Below are 21,146 nucleotides of genomic sequence, written 5' to 3'. Positions count from 1 at the left end.
TACCGAGCGGCCATGCAATAAGATGTGCATTCTGGGATGGCGGAAAAGGCTGATTCAGTGAATCTACCTATTTTGACATTTCTGAATTAATATGAAAACTGAAATGCAGCCATTCTTTGAAATTTGCATTTCTCTGGATTTTGCAGTGCTGTTATCCAGCCAAGTAAAAATGCATATACTAGGGTAAGGGTGCATAAAAATGTGTATATTGATGAAAATACAGTCATGGGGGGGGGAGTGCACCTGCTTTTAATCTTGTGGTTTTATGTAAAGGTAAAGGTACCCCTGACCATTAGGTCCGGTCGCGGACGACTCTGGGGTTGCGACGCTCATGTATAGGCCGAGGGAGCTGGTGTTTGTCCTCAGACAGCTTCTGGGTCATGTGGCCAGCATGACTAAGCTGCTTCTGGCAAACCGGAGCAGTGCACGGAAACGCCGTTTACCTTCCCGCTGGAGCGGTACCTATTTATCTACTTGCACTTGATGTGCTTTCGAACTGCTAGGTGGGTAGGAGCTGGGACCAAACAACAGGAGCTTACCCACAAGTCAAGTCCCACAAGATAAGAAACAGAATCCAAAGTGGCTGAAGGAAGTAGGCAGTGTAAGAAACGGACTGAAATTCATAATTCTGAGAGTTCATTTGATGGCAGAGGGCAAGAACAAGAAGGCAAGAAGAGTGGAGGGGGCAGAGAGAAAAGAAAGTGAGCAAAAAGGATAAACTCGGTGAAAGCTTTGTATAAGGTCTAGAGGCAGAACTGGAGAAGTTATACTTATGCTACACTGTCACCCCATTGTTTAGGCTGTTGGTCAAAAATGAGCTAGGCAGGTAAAGCTCAGGAGAAAGCAAGCCAGCCAATCAATTAGCAGGCAAGCTCTGTCTACAGCCAACTAATGACTTGGTCAGACTGAAAAACCCTATTGAGGCTACTCTCCTATCTAGAATAAACAGTTTTATAGGACCAGGTGGATCTCTGCTGACCTTTTTGCTGCTTAACCCCTCAGGCTAAACTGTTCTGACACCATTCTGCTCATGTGTAAAGCACAGCTACTTTTAAAATTCCTCAACAAGAATTAATGTTGAAGCTTTTTAAAAAAGAAATCCGCCAAAGTCCAATGGGGGGGGGGGGAGAGAGCTTTGAGAAGCTTACATAAGTCAGAGAAACCTGAGTTTTCAGTGGCTTGAATATAACAGTCCCCCCTTTTTTGGGGGGGGGGTCTGGCTCCACCCACCTCTGCCCTGCAAACCCTATAAGAGTTGCCCAGGTGGAAACATAGCCCTTTGAACTAGAGAGGCTTCTCCACCCTGTTCTACAGGTCAAATTCAGATTTTGAAATGTTTGCTGGATTTGAAATTTCAAAAAAGCAGGGTTTCAGCTGAAACAACCTCAGTCCTTCAGCCTGACATCTGCATTTATTCTTTTCCCCACTTTGCATGCAATCCCACTATTGTATCTGCTTGGCCTTCGGTGCCAGACTTTGAGTTGTTAACCTTGTAAAAGAGGCTCATTTCTTTTTCTTTTTCTGTCCTTTCCAATATCGTTTTATCTACTACTTCCTCAGAGAGTTCCTTCCTTAGTGACTGCCTCAATAACACTTAATGAGAGGGTGTGTTTTTTTTCCTTCCACCCCCTCTCTTTGTTGCTGGACTTAATTTTTCCACTGAAGCACAAAGTGAAGCTGCAGAGAGTCCCTTTTACGTTGCAAAGTGCACTGATCAGCCTTCGCAGCGTGACATGATTTCTTCAGAGTGGCACAGCTTTATATGAGTGAAAAACCTGTGGTGTGTTAAATTCTGAATTAATTTGATAAGTTCTATTGTTTAAGTCCCCAGGTGGCGGTTCTTTTGCAAGAGGGGGACCTCAGTAACCAGGAGACCTGCTGGCAAAAACTAAAACAGTATTCAGGACAGGTTGAAAGCCAGAGTCCAAGCAAGCAGTGTTGACAGCAAGGTTCAGGGGAAAGTCAGAACAGGCCACAGTTTGGTCTGGTATAGGCAGGCAATCCAGTAGCAAGTTGAACTGGTGCACAAATAGTCCAGCAGCTCTTCCAGCCAAACACTGTGTGTGTGTGTGTTTATCATCATCATCATCATCAACATCTGGAGCTGTTGAAGCCACACCCCAGTTTCAGCAGACTCCTATCAACTCTGAGAGAAGGGTCTTACTTCCTAGGATATCTTTACTCCTGATGAATCCTTGTTGTCACTTTTCCAGATAGAGTAGCTATCTATGTGGCAGTTAATGTACTGCCTCTTCATTTGGCTTCGGACGCATTCAGCCCCAATGTCAGGGGTTGAATTTTCCCCTGGTGTAATGACCCCCTCCCCAGCCTCACCACTGGCTCCTGGCTCCTCACCCCCAGATGGAGTATGAACCAAGGCTTGTTGTATGACTGGTGCCTTCTGGTCCTCCTCCTCTATGAGGTATCCCGCAGCTAACACACGGCAGGGATATAATTTTCATCTAAGCTATAACTAGAGGGCAAGGAAGACTGACTCAGCCCAATAACATCTGAGAGAAAAGCAAAGAACTTGTTAACCTTCTCCTAAGGAGACTTTTTCAGGTGGTCCGCAATTTAGCGGAACCACCTGCGATATCGGGGCCCAGTACAGGCCACATGATCTCCTGCAATGATTTTGCAAAGTTTTTTGCAGATAAAGTCACTCAGATTCGGGAAGAGGTAGACGCCACCCATGGGAGCAGGGCCGGGGCGGGAGAGTCCTGTCTAGTCAAATTGTGTGGGATCAATTCCAATCTGTTACCTCCGAGGATGTGGACAGGCTGCTTGGACGAGTGAAACCAACCACCTGTCTCCTTGATCCTTGCCCATCCTGGCTTATAAAAGCTAGCCGGGAAGGGCTGGGCGATGGGCTTCATGGGGTGGTGAATGCTTCCCTCCGTGAGGGAGCCTTCCCAGACCCGCTGAAAGAGGCGGTTATTAAACCGCTTCTTAAAAAACCATCTTTAGATGCGGCCACGATGGCCAACTATCGCCCAGTCTCAAATCTTCCATTCCTGGGCAAGGTGATTGAGCGAGCGGTTGCCGAACAACTCCAGGCACGCCTGGAAGAAGCGGACCATTTGGATCCCTTCCAGTCGGGATTCAGGCCTCATCACGGGACTGAAACTGCCTTGGTCGCACTGGTTGATGATCTCCGGCGGGCTAGAGACAAAGGTGAGAGCTGTTTCCTAGTTCTGCTGGATTTCTCAGCGGCGTTTGATACCATTGACCATAACATCCTTCTGGACCGTCTTGAAGGGCTGGGAGCTGGGGGCACTGTTATACAGTGGTTTCGCTCCTTCCTCCTGGGCCGTGTTGAGAAAGTGGTGGGGGGGATGAGTGTTCAGACCCCTGGGCTCTCACTTGTGGGGTGCCTCAGTGTTCTGTCATCTCCCGCATGCTTTTCAACATCTACATGCAGCCGCTAGGAGAGATAATCAGGGGGTTTGGGCTGGGTGTTCATCAGTATGCGGATGATACCCAGCTCTACCTCTCTTTCAAATCAGAACCAGTGAAGGCGGTGATGGTCCTGTGTGAATGTCTGGAGGCGGTTGGAGGATGGATGGCGGCTAACAGATTGAGGTTGAATCCTGACAAGACAGAAGTACTGTTTCTGGGGGACAGGAGGCGGGCAGGTGTGGAGGATTCCCTGGTCCTGAATGGGGTAACTGTGCCCCTGAAGGACCAGGTGTGCAGCCTGGGAGTCATTTTGGACTCACAGCTGTCCATGGAGGCACAAGTTAAATCTGTGTCCAGGGCAGCTGTGTACCAGCTCCATCTGGTACGCAGGCTGAGACCCTATCTGCCTGCGGACTGCCTCACCAGAGTGGTGCATGCTCTGGTTATCTCCCGCTTGGACTACTGCAATGCGCTCTACGTGGGGCTACCTTTGAAGGTGACCCAGAAACTACAACTAATCCAGAATGCGGCAGCTAGACTGGTGACTGGGAGCGGCCGCAGAGACCACATAACACCGGTCTTGAAAGACCTACATTGGCTCCCAGTACGTTTCCGAGCACAATTCAAAGTATTGGTGCTGACCTTTAAAGCCCTAAACGGCCTCGGCCCAGTATACCTGAAGGAGCGTCTCCATCCCCATCATTCTACCCGGACACTGAGGTCCAGCACCGAGGGCCTTCTGGCGGTTCCCTCACTGCAAGAAGCCAAGTTACAGGGAACCAGGCAGAGGGCCTTCTCGGTAGTGGCGCCCTTCCTGTGGAACGCCCTCCCACCAGATGTCAAAGAGAAGAACTACCAGACTTTTAGAACACATCTGAAGGCAGCCCTGTTTAGGGAAGCTTTTAATATTTGATGTATTATAGTATTTTATTATTCTTTTGGAAGCCGCCCAGAGTGGCTGGGGAAGCCCAGCCAGATGGGCGGGGTATAAATAAATAAATAAATAATAATAATAATAATAATAATTATTATTATTATTATTATTATTATTATTATTATTATTATTATGGACCATTTTGGGCAGCAGTACCCTTATATTTTTTGCCCAGGCAAGCATATTACATGACCCACAAGAGCAGCAAATAACCAGGCTGCAGAACAGTGATGGGATAAAATCAGGTCAAATCTTTATCGACAGCAACAGGCGGGGTAAGAATTGGTATGGTATTGGGGCCAGGATCAGTTCATCATTCCACAAACCTCCACATTGATGGAATGGGTCCACTGGGTTTGAAGTGAGTTTATGAATGAAAAAATGAGAAACTGAGAGAACCGAACTGGCTCAAACGCTGGAAGGTTAAAATGTATACATTTCTGACTTTTCCACCATAATCTATGTTTTGTCTATGGTGGCCTATGACCGTAATAAAGATTTGTATTGTATTGTATCTTTAGTGTGTTAATGTATTAAATGGATGAACCTTGTGGAAACAGTTATTCCTGTAGGGGTAGAGCTCTAAACATATCTGTATCTCTATACTCCCATTCAGATATTTGAGTAACTACTTTTATGCAAATAAGATAGGTTGAGTGTGAATACAGGCCTCCCATTCTTTGAAACGACCTTAAAATAGTCATTGAGGAGGGTGAAACAGGCTCTGTTGACCCCACGGAGAACACCCATATTAGCAAGATCATTCCTATTGCATTAAATAGCCATTAATTACTTGTTAAGTCAATATCTCTTGGTACAGTGAACCACCCTGTTTTTATAGAGGGAGGTGAATGGCTATTAAATTCATTTCAATTTCAGGCTCAATTAGTTACTCTGCTCAATTGCCTGACAAACCAAACAAATGTATATTTTATTTAAATTAAAAATAGTCAACTTTCTTAAAATAATACTTACGCAAAGTTCATGAATGTCTCCCAAGCAATATAATTAAATGAGATGAGTTTTCTACTCCAATTTATGAATCAGGTTATTGCAGAAAAAAGAAAAAAAGACCGACACCGACAGAGAAATGGTTTAGCTATTATTTGATACATCTGTTAGATAGGGATAGATTATTGAATACATTTAGCAATTCCATCACATTAGTACAACGTAAATCAAGCTATAAATCCTAACAGTTTGAGATAACACACACACACACAAAATAGCATTCATTTTAAGATCAGCGACTGTACTCAAAGTATTAGGGATATAAGATACCATGTTTCGTGCATGTGTTGATGGAGTGACTAAAAGTACAAGGGCCACACATCAGTAATATAGTGAAAATTCACTTAATAGGGCAATCTTTTATATCAAGATCTGGCGATGTGTGGGGTTAGGATTTAGAAGGTTTCTGGCAGAGCTGCAACCAGCTGAACATCCTCAGGACCAAAAAGTGAGAAACTTAGGTTGGATCCCAAGTCCATTCAACTCAGTGTAGTGAATTGCCAACCTGGTTTAAATTAAGCCAGCAAACAGGGTTGTTGTTTAGTCGTGTCCGACTCTTCGTGACCCCATGGACCAGAGCACACCAGGCACTTCTGTCTTCCACTGCCTCCCACAGTTTAGTCAAACTCATGCTGGTAGCTTCGAGAACACTATCCAACCATCTTGTCCTCTGTCGTCCCCTTCTTTCCCAACATCAGGGTCTTTTCCAGGGAGTCTTCTCTTCTCATGAGGTGGTCAAAGTATTGGAGTCTCAGCTTCAGGATCTGTCCTTCCAGTGAGCACTCAAGGCTGATTTGCTTAAGAATGGATAGGTTTGATCTTCTTGCAGTCCATGGGACTCTCAAGAGTCTCCTCCAGCACCATAATTCAAAAGCATCAATTCTTCAGCGATCAGCCTTCTTTATAGTCCAGCTCTCACTTCCATACATCAGTACTGGGAAAACCATAGCTTTAACTATACGGAGCAAACAGGGTAGTGCAATTCAAACACTATTTTGAAAGCTTGCTTTTCCTCTGCCACACTTAGGATCTGGTGTGCCTTATGTCGGCTTAATTTACACTGTGCTCTTTTTTTCTGGGGGTACTCAAGGTTACACGATACCAGCACCTTCTTTTTCCAAATGTTAAAAGTGTGGCACTTGTTGTAACAACTTCATGACGATGTTGATAATGACATTAATTCATTCATTCATTCATTCATTCATTCATTCATTCATTTGTTCGTTTGTTTGTTTGCCACCCATCTGACTGGGTTCCCTCAGCCACTCTGGGCAGCTTCCAACAAATTAAAACCCATTAAGACATCAAACATTAAAACTTCCCTGAACAGGGCTGCTTTCAGATGTCTTCTAAATGTTATATAGTTATCAATCTCCTTGACATCTGATGGGAGGGCATTCTACAGGGAGGGTGCCACTGCTGAGAAGGCCCACTGCCTGGTCCCCTGTTACTTCTTGCAGTGAGGGAACCACCAGAAGGCTCTAGGAGCTGGATCTTAAATGAATTATGGGGGTGGAGACGCTTCTTCAGATATACAGGGCCAAAGCCTTTTAGGGCTTTAAAGGTCAGCACCAACACTTTGAATTGTGCTCAGAAATGTACTGGCACGCTTTCTTCTAAAAAAAAGCCCTGACTATATTATACCACAAACCTATCAGTAGATTTTTAGAGTTCAATGAGAGCCAGTGTGGTGTAGTGGTTAAGAGCGGTAGTCTTGTAAACTGGGGAACTGGGTTCGCGTCTCCGCTTCTCCACATGCAGCTGCTGAGAGACCTTGGGCTAGTCTCTCAGCCCCAGTCACCTCACAGAGTGTTTGTTGTGGGGGAGGAAGGGATAGGAGAATGTTAGCCACTTTGAGACTCCTTTGGGTAGTGATAAAGCGGGATATCAAATCCAAACTCTTCTCTTCTTCTTCTTCTTCTTCTTCTTCTTCTTCTTCTTCTTCTTCTTCAATGGGACATGCTCCTGGATAAGTGTAAGACTGTATCATAAACTATTACAGGAATTGTATAGGTCATAGACATCAGTTTTAGAATACAGAAAAAAGGGACTCAATCCTTTCCAAGTCACTATATCCTTATAGTCGAAATATCTGTAGCAGAATACAAAATGCAGAGAAAACATAGACAAGCCAATAGCTCTGATTTGCACACTCCGGCTTACCATTGTAGGTTAGGCAAAGTATTTGCTCTGCTGCTACTTCAAGACCTTTGATATCCATCTTTGTGCGGTGATAATCCAGATGATCACAGCTATTATGCATTCTTCGATTGAATGGACTAAGAGCACTCTGCTTTGGCAAATCCCATAAAGAAGACTACCGCTCTCCTTATTGACTTTAGCGCAGTGCTGTGGCAGGCAAAATGACAAAGGATAATCATTTTGAAGTCAATCCAGACAAAGCTCTTAATAAACAGTTTCTCAAAGGGAGCTACAGGCAGCTCGTTTTTATCACGCACATTCTCTATTAGTGTACTGCTGCGTGGGGTTTGTTATGCTCCTCTTAAACAAGAGGCTGTACACTTTCAGTAATGAATCAAATGCTTCTGGTTGCTATCGGAAAGGAGGGTAATGGGTCTGAGTTGAAAACTGGTCACTTTCCCAGGATTTTTTTTATTTTTGATGGAAGACGGACAGAAATCTTAATTGCTTGCGGGTGGGGGGGACGACCCCAGCTTTGGAAGTGTCATGCAATTCTTCCATTCCTTTTCCAGCAGCGTGGAGCAGTTTGGATCACATGGTCCAAAATCACAAGGTCACAAGATTTGAAAGGGCACCACAACCCTGTGAGGTAGGGTGAGCTGAGAGTTAGTGACTGGCCCAAGGGTCACCCAGTGTGATTTGAACCCTGGTCTCCCAGGTCTGACATGCTAACCATTATACCATACTGTCTATTTAAGCTTGTAGAACCCATTCTCAGTAGTGGTATTCTTCCATTTTCTCGCCATTTGGGAGAGCAAAGAGCTCATTTCCTCTCCTTGCTGACGTTCTGGGTTGATTTGAAAGGAGAAAGAAACTTCCTAAGTGTTGAGAAGAAAAGTAAAGAGGCACTGCTGTCCATTCTACCCTGTATTGACTGCATACTGTACTGGTTTTCTGCTGCAGTTTGCCTTCCTCCAAAAACTATGCTACTCATTGCATTGTCCCAGACCCTCCAAGCATCCCTATTTTCCACAGGCAGTCCAAGATTTACAGAAGCCATCTGGTCTCTGCTTTGATCCCAGAATGTCCCACTTTTTATTAGGATGTCCCTATTTTCATAACAGAAAAGCTGGAGGGTATGGGGTTATGCGCCCCCCGAGCCAAGGAGATAAGTAACTTCATAACTTTAGAAGACTTCTAAAGGTTAGATTGTTTATTATGTTTTTATATGTGTTGGAAGTCATCCAGAGTGTCTGGGGCAACCCAGTTGGATGGGTCGGGTATAAATTGTAACATTATTATTTTTATTATCAATTACAGAATAAGATCTCCCTTTTTTAATTGGAGAACTGTTGGAGGGTATGCTCCACTGTGGCAAAACTACGTAATTTATGTAATTAATTACTTATGTAGTTATTATTACAAAGGTTGCACAGCACCCTTAATCTCTATTGAGTTGTAGCAGGATTTCAGGGGGCTCCAGGCACTTACCCAGGGTCAGGGGTGCCAACTTCAATAAAACATTGTGGGGGCCCAGGTAAGCCCTGCCCCCACATAATAAATCACATGATGCCGTACACACACACCTTTGAATGGCTATGTTCATTGACTGGGGAGGTCCACCCCCTGAAATGTTTTATTGTGGGGTGTGAAGACCCCTCAGCCCCTAAGAGTTAGCTCAAATGGCCAGGGTCATGTTTCCGTTGGGAATCAAGAAGAAGTGGAGACCGTCATATCAGAGATATTGTTCATTAACACATATTTACACCTGAGTCTGCTCTGGAGAGCGTTCAGTGCGTTACATCTCAACAGCAGCTTGTCGCCCAGCCATGCAACACTAGATTTCCAAGGCATCCTGAGCATCTCCCAGCCTGCCAAGATGGTTCTGGCCTTCAGCTCTCATGTGGAGTTCTGTCCCCTCCTTTTCCTCTACCCAAAAGCCCCTGCTCAAAACCTCAGTTTTAAGAGAACTCTTGTCTTGCTGTGGAGCCATCACACATGCTTGGCAACCTCCAGCTTCCTTGTCTGCTGCTGAATGTCTCACCTTTTGTCAAGGTCATGAATCTTCTATGTTTCTTAAGGCTGCATTCAGGCCAGCCTTACCAGGCTAATCTGGTCTGTTAGCGTAGGCTAAGTGCAGGAAATTCTGTGTTTGGCACACCTTCATTCTAACTTTTGCTAATTCTACCAAAACCTATAACATCATTATGGCATTCATTTCAAAGCAAAGGAAATGCAATGAAAGGGGAGGGATGAAATCAATTAGGTACCATTTATGGACTGAAAAGGGACGCGGGTGGCGCTGTGGGTTAAACCACAGAGCCTAGGACTTGCCGATCAGAAGGTCGGCGGTTCAAATCCCCGTGATGGGGTGAGCTCCCGTTGCTCGGTCCCTGCTCCTGCCAACCTAGCAGTTTGAAAGCACGTCAAAGTGCAAGTAGATAAATAGGTACCGCTCCATTATTATGATAAATACCCATTTAAATAGAACGGATTTCTACAGGAGTAAAAGATAAAGTATGTTAGCTGGCTGTAACCTGTCTCATTCTGATATTACACTCTAAACAGAACTCCGGATTAATTTCAGCTTGTGGGTGTACGGGACACATTGAGAAACAGTTGTTTGTGTGTGTGGCGAGGTGGAACTATACACTGGCAGCCTCCAAGGCATCTGTTTCGTGGCGGTGTTATTGTTGACATTCCCTGAACTGGATCAGATGGCATGCAAAGATAAAAAAAATACAAATACAAAAAAAAATATCTGCCACCAAGAGAAGCAGAGCATCTGCTGGGGCTTTCTAAAGAGCTGCTGCTTGACTTTTTGTTGCTTCCAACTTGTCAGGAAGCAGAAAGCATTTGCACAGAATAAAGGCTTGCTCCTTTGATCCCAATGCATAAGTTATAAAAAAAACCCCTCAAATCCTTCTTGGAGAACAGACATTTATTTTGGAACTGGAAAACATCTGTTAATAGCCCTTTTGCATGCCACAAAGGACACAACTTTACAATAGACTTAAAATGCATCACGTCCATTCCTTCTCCTCAAAGAACCACAGAAAGTGTGAGTCAACAACGAGGGAAAACAGACCCCGCCAGAGAGTGCCTCAATCCCATCCAAAAGTATGCATTTACATGGCATGAATTTTAGTGCACACTTTAACTAAAATATCCACTTGCTAACATGAAATACAAACTTTTAGATGCATTCATATGTTAAACACACATTTTACATAAAACCTGTATTTTTGTCTGTGCTTTTTGTACACCTAAACTGTGTAGCAAAATCTGGAGAAATACATTCCGTGACTTAGGTTTGTCTTCGGTTTGCAAGTGAGTTTTGGGAGTGTTGGATTGGATCAGTCCTCTGTAAAAAGTGACGTGAACGAATTCCTCCCGTCTCTAATAGGAATTGGGAACAGTGTTAAGATCCTGGGTTTTCAGGTCTGTTGTCTCCTCTGAAAGGAAGTCACAATGCTTAATTGTAAGTGTGGAAGGACAGGCTTCAGTAGATTAGTGGTATCACAAAGCACTCTTTTTGTACTTGGGGGTACTTCTTTATCATATAACACTACTGTACTTCATAGATGTATTTTTAAAACACAGAAGTGGCCTAACCATGGATGGGAATGTTGATAAAAAGGAAAGATTGGTGTTTAGGGGAGGGATACTGGTGCTATTAGCTAACAACGGAAGCATGCCCCCCACAAGCTAATATCCCTCCATCCTACTTATAGCACTAGGCTAAAGGAGGAACCATATGCTAGGCCTGCTACTTTCCTACCACGGGATAGTAGTAAAATTATGAATAAAAACTGTTCTTTACTAGTTTATGCTCCTTCTGGTGCAATTCACCTGAACTGTGTTGAAAAATTATTGAGATATGATCTCCCCCCCCCCCACCTAGCTAAAGGTGTTCAATGCTCTGGCATTAACCTAGCGCAGAGAATATATTTTTGACAACCATTATATTAAAAGCCTGGGTTCTGCATGTAAAAGGCTGCAGTGATGTGATGCCGATGACAACATACAATTGTGTGTTCTTCCTTTTCATTTACTGCCTTCTTTCTTATTTTCTTCTTCATCTTTGTCCTACTGTGATTTTCATACTGATAGATACAATAAACTTTCTGATTCTGAAGTCCTGCTTGGTATGTCTGATGTGCTCATTCAGAACCTCATCTCCTGAAATCAACAGCTTTTTCAAGCTGACTACTTGATCCAAGTCAGTTATTGTTAAGATGCCACAAAACTATGATAAAGTCATGAAGCAAATTCAAAGTAAGGGCAATATTTCATGGCCTTTTGCCCCTGTTTTGAGTCCCTTCACCCCAAAATAATTGAAATGAGGTGCACTTTACATAGCTAGCATTTTTATTTTTTTTTATTTTGTGAATCCACCTTGAGGTCAGCCTTTATACACACATGTGTGCTGGCCTCTAGGTAGAGGTTACTCTGTTCCACTAGCAAACGTGGTATTCACATCATTGAGAAGCATATTTCCTTGTCTTCTGCTGTAGGGCATGTTCTTCTGGACACATATTTTTTCAACTAGACATGATGTTCCTTAGCTGTGGATTTGGAAATAATGGGGGGGGGGGGTTACATAGTGGAGGCAGGACCTTTCCATTTTGCCTTTTAGGCAATGAAATGGGACAGGCTGTCCCTGAGTGGAAGGAAACCTCTGTACGTAAATTTAAAACCAGATCACAGGAGGACCAGATTCATCCATGGAATTAAGAGTGGTTTGGAACATTAACAATGCATTTGGAGAAATGACAACTGTGTCACAATCCCTGTGTTTATATCAAGCACATTAGAAGTTCTCTTGGTACCTCATGCATTTCCCCTTACAGGAAATGTGCAAACCCATTTGAAGTCAAGTACAGGAAGTGTCATTAAGCTAGACGTCCTGTATCTGTACATAGCATTAACTTCAACCTGAGGCTTCCTTCTCCAAGATATCAATACAAGAAGTGCAACTGACAATTCCTGGACTAGCATATATCACTGAAATCCAAACCCACACTGATTGGATGGCTATGGACAGGCTGGTGTCTCGCAGTCTAATCAACCTCGGAAGAACACAGAGGCTAACTGAGATAAGAATTATAAAATAATCTGCATGTTGTTATTTGTAATAATTTCTATAAACAGAGTTAGGTACACTTAAAGATCCCAAAGAGTTTGTGCAATGTTCCTGTCTTCCTCAGAAATAGCAACTTTCCCTTTTGATATCATTAGAGATTGAAATGATTTTTGGATTAATATTTAAAATGAAAAAGCTACCGTTCTTCCATCCATGAATTTCTCTTATTAATTACTTTGACCTTTTCTCTCTTTTTCTGTTAAGCTTCATTCTGACTTGGACAAGGGAGTGGGAAGTGTTAAGTACACGTTATCAGGAGATGGCGCTGGTACAGTGTTTACCATTGACGAGACCACAGGGGACATTCATGCCATAAAGAGCCTTGACCGCGAAGAGAAGCCTTTCTACACCCTCCGTGCTCAAGCAGTGGACATCGATACAAGGAAGCCACTGGAGCCCGAATCAGAGTTCATCATCAAAGTGCAGGACATTAATGATAATGAACCAAAATTTCTCGATGGGCCTTACGTTGCCAGTGTCCCTGAAATGTCTCCAGTAGGTAAGTCTGCCTCTTCTTCTTCCTTCCTCTTCTTTAAAGGAACTCTTCTTACCTAACCTGCATGCTTTAGCCTCATTTGTTCTGGAAATGAACCTGGCAAAACAACAACAAACAAACATATGGTCATGTAAAGCATCCTCAATAAACAAACAAGACATAACCGGCTGTGTTCTTAGATAAATAAGGTATACTATTCATAGTATCAAATTGTAAATTTCAATAGAAGTAACTCATAAAGTTCAAGAAACGAACAAAGCAGAAGACCCAGTGGATCAGATCAGTCTCTAGTTGGTTCATGCATAAGGTCCATCCGTGTAATGGTGTCTATTCCACCTGTCTGTTCATGAAGTCCAAACCATCCACATGAAAGGTTGTTACAGTTCCACAAAATCCTTTCAGAGTCTAAGACAAGGATTTCCGGAATATTGGCCTTGTTTTGCCATCCTGGGCTTCATCAGTAGTTAAAGCTCTAAGTAATGCAAATAAATACAATATCATGATCTCACACGTTTTACAGCAATAATAATATAAAACCATAAATAACTGTATATACCATATGTGATATTACAGGACAGTGAATCTTATGGCATGGTAGTAGCTGCGGTAAGCAGCAACTGTTACAAAGTAGGGTTATATGGACAAGCACAATATTGAGAGCCAGTGTGGTGTAGTGGTTAAGAGTGGTAGTCTCGTAATCTGGGGAACCGGGTTCGCGTCTCCGTTCCTCCACATGCAGCTGCTGGGTGACCTTGGGCTAGTCACACTTCTCTGACGTCTCTCAGCCCCACTCACCTCACAGAGTGTTTGCTGTGGCAGAGGGAGGGAAAGGAGAATGTTAGCTGCTTTGAGACTCCTTCAGGTAGTGATAAAGTGGGATATCAAATCCAAATTCTTCTTCTTTTTCTTCTTCTTATTGATTGGGTTACAGGTGTTGGTAATCCACAGATGCAGAATATCTTTCTTAAAGTGACCCATATGGCACAGCAAAAATAAAACAAACTTAATCCATGTTCAGATGATATACATGTAAACACTAATATAAACTCATACATTAATGTAAACAATTTTTGGATCTAAAGTAATAGCATTCCACAGATGCACAATTAAGTACTCAAAATAATCCACTTGGCCCAGAGAGGTGATATTGTTGAGCATCAGCCCCAGGAAGGATGGCCAATAGCCACAGGTGATGGGAGTTGTAGTTCAGCAACATCTAGAGGGCTACAAGCTCCCCACACCTGTGGTTGAGGGGTATCTTCACACATGTTGGTGTTGCGTGGTGAGTCCCGCCTCCCTCCTTGGAAAATAAGACACAGGACACAGAATTTAAGGTTAATGGACGTAAAAGGCCACAACTTTATTGATTGCAGAATTGAGCGGTATTGGCTTAGGCATTGGTCCTATTGACTAACCGGCTTCAGCCTGATTGCATGAAGGCTGGCAAGGGTTAACCACCAGTAGGGGGAGTCCTGCTGATGTACATCAATCAGGCGCTCCCCCGGGGTCACCACTCGGGGGCGTGCCTTAGGCCCACACCTCCATAGGCTTTGGACGGGGCAACGCCCCCCGGAATCCTTTACCGGACTACCCTTCGCTTTGGGGAAAGGTGATGGCACTTCCTCCCTCCCTCTCATTTGCATAACAATACCCCTACCAACCAGCCGAAGTCCATAGCAATGTCAAACCTAAGGGCGTGCAGGGTGGGAAACCGGAGCAGCTGGAACGAAGAAGAGAGGGAAATCCTCAGCCACGCCGGCCCTAAATAGCCTGGGCCACGCCTCCCTGCCCAGCCGATTGGCTGGACAGAGAGATGACGTGCCCAAGGATTCCCTCAGTCTCGCGGGGGCTGGAGTCAGCCCCCATGTGCGTGGGGAGGGCGTTTGCCTGCAACACCACCTCCTCTCCAGCTCAGAAGTGGCTCTCTCAGCAAGTTGCCCCAGGAAGATGGAAGGGAGTCCCTGCTGCCAGATCATTCATTTCTAGGTGACCTGTCTCCTCCATGTGTGTGAAGTATTTTTCAATCACTGAGATTTCCATGATGACAGTAGCTCTTTTTAAAGCAGCATTATTTTGGTAATGTGTCAACTGCATATGCACCGCTCATGAGAGCTACAAAAATGGAGCCTGAACATAAGCACGTCTCATAGAGAGCCAGTGTGGTGTAGTGGTTAAGAGTTGGGAGTCTCGTAATCTGGGGAACCGGGTTCGCGTCTCCGCTCCTCCACATACAGCTGCTGGGTGACCTTGGGCCAGTCACACTTCTTTGAAGTCTCTCAGCCCCACTCACCTCACAGAGTGTTTGTTGTGGGGGAGGAAGGGAAAGGAGAATGTTAGCTGCTTTGAGACTCCTGAAGGGGAGTGAAAGGCGGGATATCAAATCCAAACTACTCCTCCTCCTCCTCCTCCTCTTCTTCTTCTTCTTCTTCTTCTTCTTCTTCTTCTTCTTCTTCATACGTAGAAGTCCCACATGTGGCCAATACAACTACATGGGGTTACTGTTATGCTCCCCTGGTAGTGTGGGGGATCGAGTCTTAGTGAGATGTGGATTTAACTTTACCCCTTGCTATTTTTTTCTGCTTCATGCAGAAAAAGCTGTTGTTTGCCCCTTGAGGCAAAACATAGAAGGGAGGTGTTTGGATGGGCATGCCCTTTTGAGGGCAAGTTATTATGATGGACCTTTCAATCAGTATTTAAATCAGGACTTCTCTGCCTATGTGGGCAAAACTGAGAGTGAATTTATTATTACTTGTGCTACCCTTTTTAAGTTCAAGGGGGAAGCGATCAGAGAGTTTTACATACACATGGCGATAAGAAGAGCCATACTCATAATGACCAAGTCATGCCTCCGCTGCTAAATTAATCACCAAAAATTTCTTTTTTATATAAATAATTTTTATTAATCCATCCCAATTAATAGCAAATCAAATCAAATCACAATACAAACAAATAAGAGCAAATTACATTCCGATTTTTTTAAAAAATCAGAGGGACTTTCCATACACTGGATGACTGGAGAAATATCATTATCAAAGAATTAATGTATCAGAAAACTAAATACTGAACGGCAAAGTCTTACATTAGCAATACCAACAATTTCTAAGCAACAAACATTAGCTTTTCTGCTAATGTAAGACTTTGCTGTCCAGTATTTAGTATTCTGATACATGAATTATTCGATAATGATATTCTTTCGCCTCCGGGTGATCTTGCAGCTGAAACAAATAATGTGTCATAACTGTATGATTTTTTGGTAAGCTAAGAAAAATAGCATCTTTTTTTATAAATTATCAAAATGAAACGGTTGTTTTCATCTAAGATTTCCTCTTCCTGCCATTCATTTTGTCTCCTAAATTGCTTTAAAAGCATTCTTTAAGGATGTAGATTGGCCCACTTTCTACCTCAGCTTCCTTTCTAAAACCCAATCTATTACTGAGCATCCTCTTCGGACCACATATAGATATTCTGTCGGTGTTGGCATTCATGACCTCTGCTGTTCAAGGTTGAGTATTAAATTAGTTCTGTGTAGTAGCTACTCAAAGAGCATAGACCTGTGTAGGAACTGTTTGAGACATTGTACCATACTGGATAATGGATGCACACCTCTGGTTTGAGTACACTTGAGCAAGTGAGACAAATATTCTACATCACCACCATTTTAAGATATCAACAGCAATTACTTGCTGCAGACATGGCAGTGGGAGGCCCGAGGAGTATATGCAATTGGTTGCTCCTGCTTGTGTATCTGTGGCCATCTCCTTCACTCGCTTAGCAATAATAATAATAATAATAATAGTAGTAGTAGTAATAATTTTTATTTATACCCTGCCCATCTGGCTGGGTTTCCCCAGCCACTCTGGGCAACTCCCAGCAGAATATTAAAAACATGATAAAACATCAAACATTAAAAACTTCCCTAAACAAGGCTGCCTTCAAATATCTTCTAAAAGTCTGGTAGTTGTTGTTTTCTTTGACATCTGGTGGGAGGGCTTTCCACAGGGTGGGCACCACTACTGAAAAGGCCCTCTGCCTGGTTCCCTGTAACCTTGCTTCTCACAGTGAGGGAACCGCCAGAAGGCCCTCGGCGTTGGACCTCAGTGTCTGGGCTAAACGATGGGGGTGGAGACACTCCTTCACGTATACTGGGCCAAGACCGTTTAGCAAGGTGTTATGAAAGGTGTTTAATACTTGGTTATTAAGGGGTTTGTAGGTTTGTGTTCCTTACCTGAAACATTCTTAATTATTCACAATGGCCACAATCAGACCCCTTCTACTTGCAAAAGGTGCAGCACCCCAACGATTTGTTCATCTCGCCCAGTACAGTATTGTCTTTTGGTTTGGGGAATGTCTCTCTAGGTTCTCAGCCAGAGGGCTACCTTATCCCTTTAATGAATGAACTCAGGAGCTTCTGCTTGTTAACCTAGTGCTCTGCATTACTGAGCTATGATCCTAATGTGCCAGGTTCATTTGCTTTCCTCTTTGCCTCCTCTCTCCTCTGTTGCCTGGACACTGAGACCTTGCTCCTTCCCTGGATGCATCTGACAGCTGAGGCCTCTACTGATAGACTACTCTTATCAAGATTAGAAATAGCTTTCAGCATGAGACTACGGTATTGAATGATATTGAACGTGCACGGATACTATCAGTGCCTTGCAGCAGAATTTGGGTGGGGAGAAGGAGATCTGCCCCTCCCTTTTCACAGTCTAGTTTTCTGCACTCTCTGCCTTGCTATCTATGTTTACAGGGGTTGAGTCATAGTCCATGCTGTTTCCTGTTGACCCCATAATTATATTTTGCTTCAAGTTACAAATCTTATTTATTTAGATCATTTCTATGCATGCTTGCTGGCTAAGCCAGAAAGAAAATAGAATCCCCTGCAATTCTTTCCACACTTATGCTTAACAAGTGTGACCTCTATATTAGTACATCAGAACATCTGTTTATAGTGTTTCAAAGAGCAAGAGCAGGTTGCAAGTTTAAAAATGCATGCCAATAAAATGAATAAAGAAATGCACTGGCAATTTGTCCTGTCAGAGTTGTATACAACTGAAAAAGCATCTGCTTAATGCACCTTGCTAACTGTTTTGTCGCTGTAAATTCTTCCCCAACCATAACAAATGATTTTGCTTTTTTAATAATAATAATAATAATAATAATAATAATAATGTTTAAGATATTGTGTGATTCTACCAGCTTTTTAAATGTTGGTTGGCAGCTTGGTTTGGGTTATACAGTATGTTGTTGTTGTTTAGTTGTTTAGTCGTGTCCAGCACTTCATGACCCCATGGACCAGAGCATGCCAGGCACTCCTGCCTTCCACTGCCTCCGCAGTTTGGTCAAACTCATCTTCATAGCTTCAAGAACATTGTCCAACCATCTCGTCCTCTGTCGTCCCCTTCTCCTTGTGCCCTCAATCTTTCCCCACATCCGGGTCTTTTCCAGGGAGTCTTCTCTTCTCATGAGGTGGCCAAAGTATTGGAGCCTCAGCTTCAGGATCTGTCCTTCCAGTGAGCACTCAGGGCTGATTTCCTTAAGAATGGATAGGTTGGATCTTCTTGCAGTCCATGGGACTCTCAAGAGTCTCCTCCAGCACCATAATTCAAAAGCATCAATTCTCCGGCGATCAGCCTTCTTTATGGTCCAGCTCTCACTTCCATACATCACTACTGGGAAAACCATAGCTTTAATTATACAGACCTTTGTTGGCAAGGTGATGTCTCTGCTTTTTAAGATGCTGTCTAGGTTTGTCATTGCTGTTCTCCCAAGAAGCAGTGGTCTTTTAATTTTGTGACTGCTGTCACCATCTGCAGTGATCATGGAACCCAAGAAATTAAAATCTCTCACTGCCTCCATTTCTCCCTCTTCTATTTGCCAGGAGATGATGGGACCAGTGGCCATGATCTTCATTTTTTTGATGTTGAGCTTCAAACCATATTTTGTGCTCTCCTCTTTCACCCTCATTAAAAGGTTCTTTAATTCCTCCTCACTTTCCAAACAGAAAAAAGTGTTTATTAACAGAGTAGCAAAAGTGGAGCTAATTACAAAGGATGGCATAGAATTCAGCAGATTAATATGAAGCTTTCTAAACAGAAGCCTAGCAGAATGAAGAATAAATGATAGCAGGACCAGAACTAGGTGCCTTGGTAACTGGGGCAAACAACCTGACATTTGCCCTGAAGTTAACCCCATATTTTGTGTAATAAAATGATAAACAAGTATTGATCACTTAAATATTTAGTTTGATTGTGATAATGTTAGGGTAGCTATTAAATCAGGAACATGGATAAAACCCTATAATATTCTAATGCTTACTACAACATTGTGTCTGTTCCCAAACTGAAGTATCAAGAATAGAAGGTTCAGGAGGCTTCAGTTTAGTCAGAATGGAATATACACTTTAAGAGTTAGTGCTAAATACATTACTTCTTGTATATGAGCCAACATAGCTGCTAGTCGGCTGTAAAAAATTAGGTCCTGAACTTTTTAGACTCGTCTACCCATGTACTGAGGGATGCGGGTGGCGCTGTGGGTTAAACCACAGAGCCTAGGACTTGCCAATCAGAGGGTCGGTGGTTCAAATCCCCGTGATGGGGTGAGCTCCCGTTGCTCGGTCTCAGCTCCGGCCAACCTAGCAGTTCGAAAGCACATCAAAGTGCAAGTAGACAAATAGGTACTGCTCCGGCAGGAAGGTGAACGGCGTTTCTGTGCGCTGGAGCTGTATGATGGCTCCCTCGGCCAATAAAGCTAGATGAGCACCGCAACCCCAGAGTCGGCCACGACTGGACCTAATGGTCAGGGGTCCCTTTACCTTTACCTTACCCATGTACTATCTGAAACCAAAGGAGTGCATTGGTTGCCAAATATGACCCACCCCCAGTTCTTCCAGCCCACTATATTGATAATGGGTTTTGCAGAATTTCTATCTTGTGAACGGATTTCCTTCCCTATTTTTGGGATGGAAGCTGGTTTGAAGGAAAGTGTATCAAACAGCAACATTTCTCATGAAACTGCAGGAAACTTATGGATTGAAATGTCATGTGCTCTGGGTTTCAAACACCAGCGCTGGGAGCGCACTGGAGCTGGAATAAATATAATGTGTGCAAAGTGTCTGTACCACTAAGTGGATCTAAACCTGAAGTGTATTTTTAAATGGATTACTTCGCCCAGTCGCCCAAACGGCTGTAAACATTAACTATATTTTATAGGAAATGACTTTTTTTTTCCTGGCTACCGACTGAGCGGCTATGAGCATCATTTTCCCTTTCCAGATGCTGAGCTATTTTTCTCCTATTAGCTCGGATCTATTTATATTTCTCACATCAGAAAGTAAGCAAAGGTTGCCATCACTGAAGCAGCTCTCGCTTTATGACAAGCAATAATGTCCCAGTCGTCGAACTCTCATAAAGACATTGGAGATAATGAGAGCAAGCTGAGATTTAAACGGATTATAATGGATATTTGGCACATGCCCTGACTGCTTTATCTTAAAGCACTCCATTCCCCTCTCCTCCCTTTCCTGCTTTGGAGTGTATTATACTCCGTTTTGTGTGTGAGGAGGGGCACAAGATGCCCTGTGCAACAGGGCAAGCCAGTTCTAAAGACCAGACACTGATGGATTGCAGGAGTCAGTCAAGGGATCAGCAGCCTTGGAGGGCGAAAAGCAGGAAAGACTTAAGGATGCTAAGCAAGTGGGAATCAGCAAACCAAACATGATTAACGGCTGCAATTCTATGTATAGAAATATCCACAATAAAACAGATAGTACCAAACCCCAGGAAGTGTCAGAGTGATAACAAAGTGAACATTAGGGGCTTGATTAATGAGAGAGTAGAGGGGGGAAATTACTGATGGTAGATATTGTAAAAAGGGAAAACGCACCTCTGGTTGCCACATGGATTTGTTTCTTTTCTTGTTTTGGTTGCTGTGATTTTGCCTCTGCCTCTTGGACAAAGCCAGTCTGGACTCAAAAGATCTAGGGCAGGCCAAAGATGTTGTAGAGTGGTAAGAGTGGGATAAAG

The 21,146-nt window shown here is 43.4% G+C and overlaps 1 protein-coding gene across 4 annotated transcripts in view; it reads left to right on the top strand.

Annotated features, from left to right (window-relative positions):
• The window catches only part of CDH12 (cadherin 12), a 689,773-nt gene that overhangs the window by 561,721 nt on the left and 106,906 nt on the right, over positions 1 to 21,146 (top strand). For all 4 annotated transcript variants that reach the window (XM_081206312.1, XM_081206313.1, XM_081206315.1 and 1 more), the window contains one exon: positions 12,837 to 13,131. In XM_081206312.1, the coding sequence (XP_081062438.1) occupies positions 12,837 to 13,131 (295 nt within the window). The remainder of the gene's footprint in view (positions 1 to 12,836; positions 13,132 to 21,146) is intronic.

Source organism: Podarcis bocagei (genome assembly GCF_964188305.1).
Source record: "Podarcis bocagei genome assembly, chromosome: 8".
Lineage (NCBI taxonomy): Eukaryota > Metazoa > Chordata > Lepidosauria > Squamata > Lacertidae > Podarcis > Podarcis bocagei.
The sequence above is the reverse complement of the archived record's forward strand: the minus strand, read 5'-3'. Positions and strand labels throughout refer to the sequence as shown.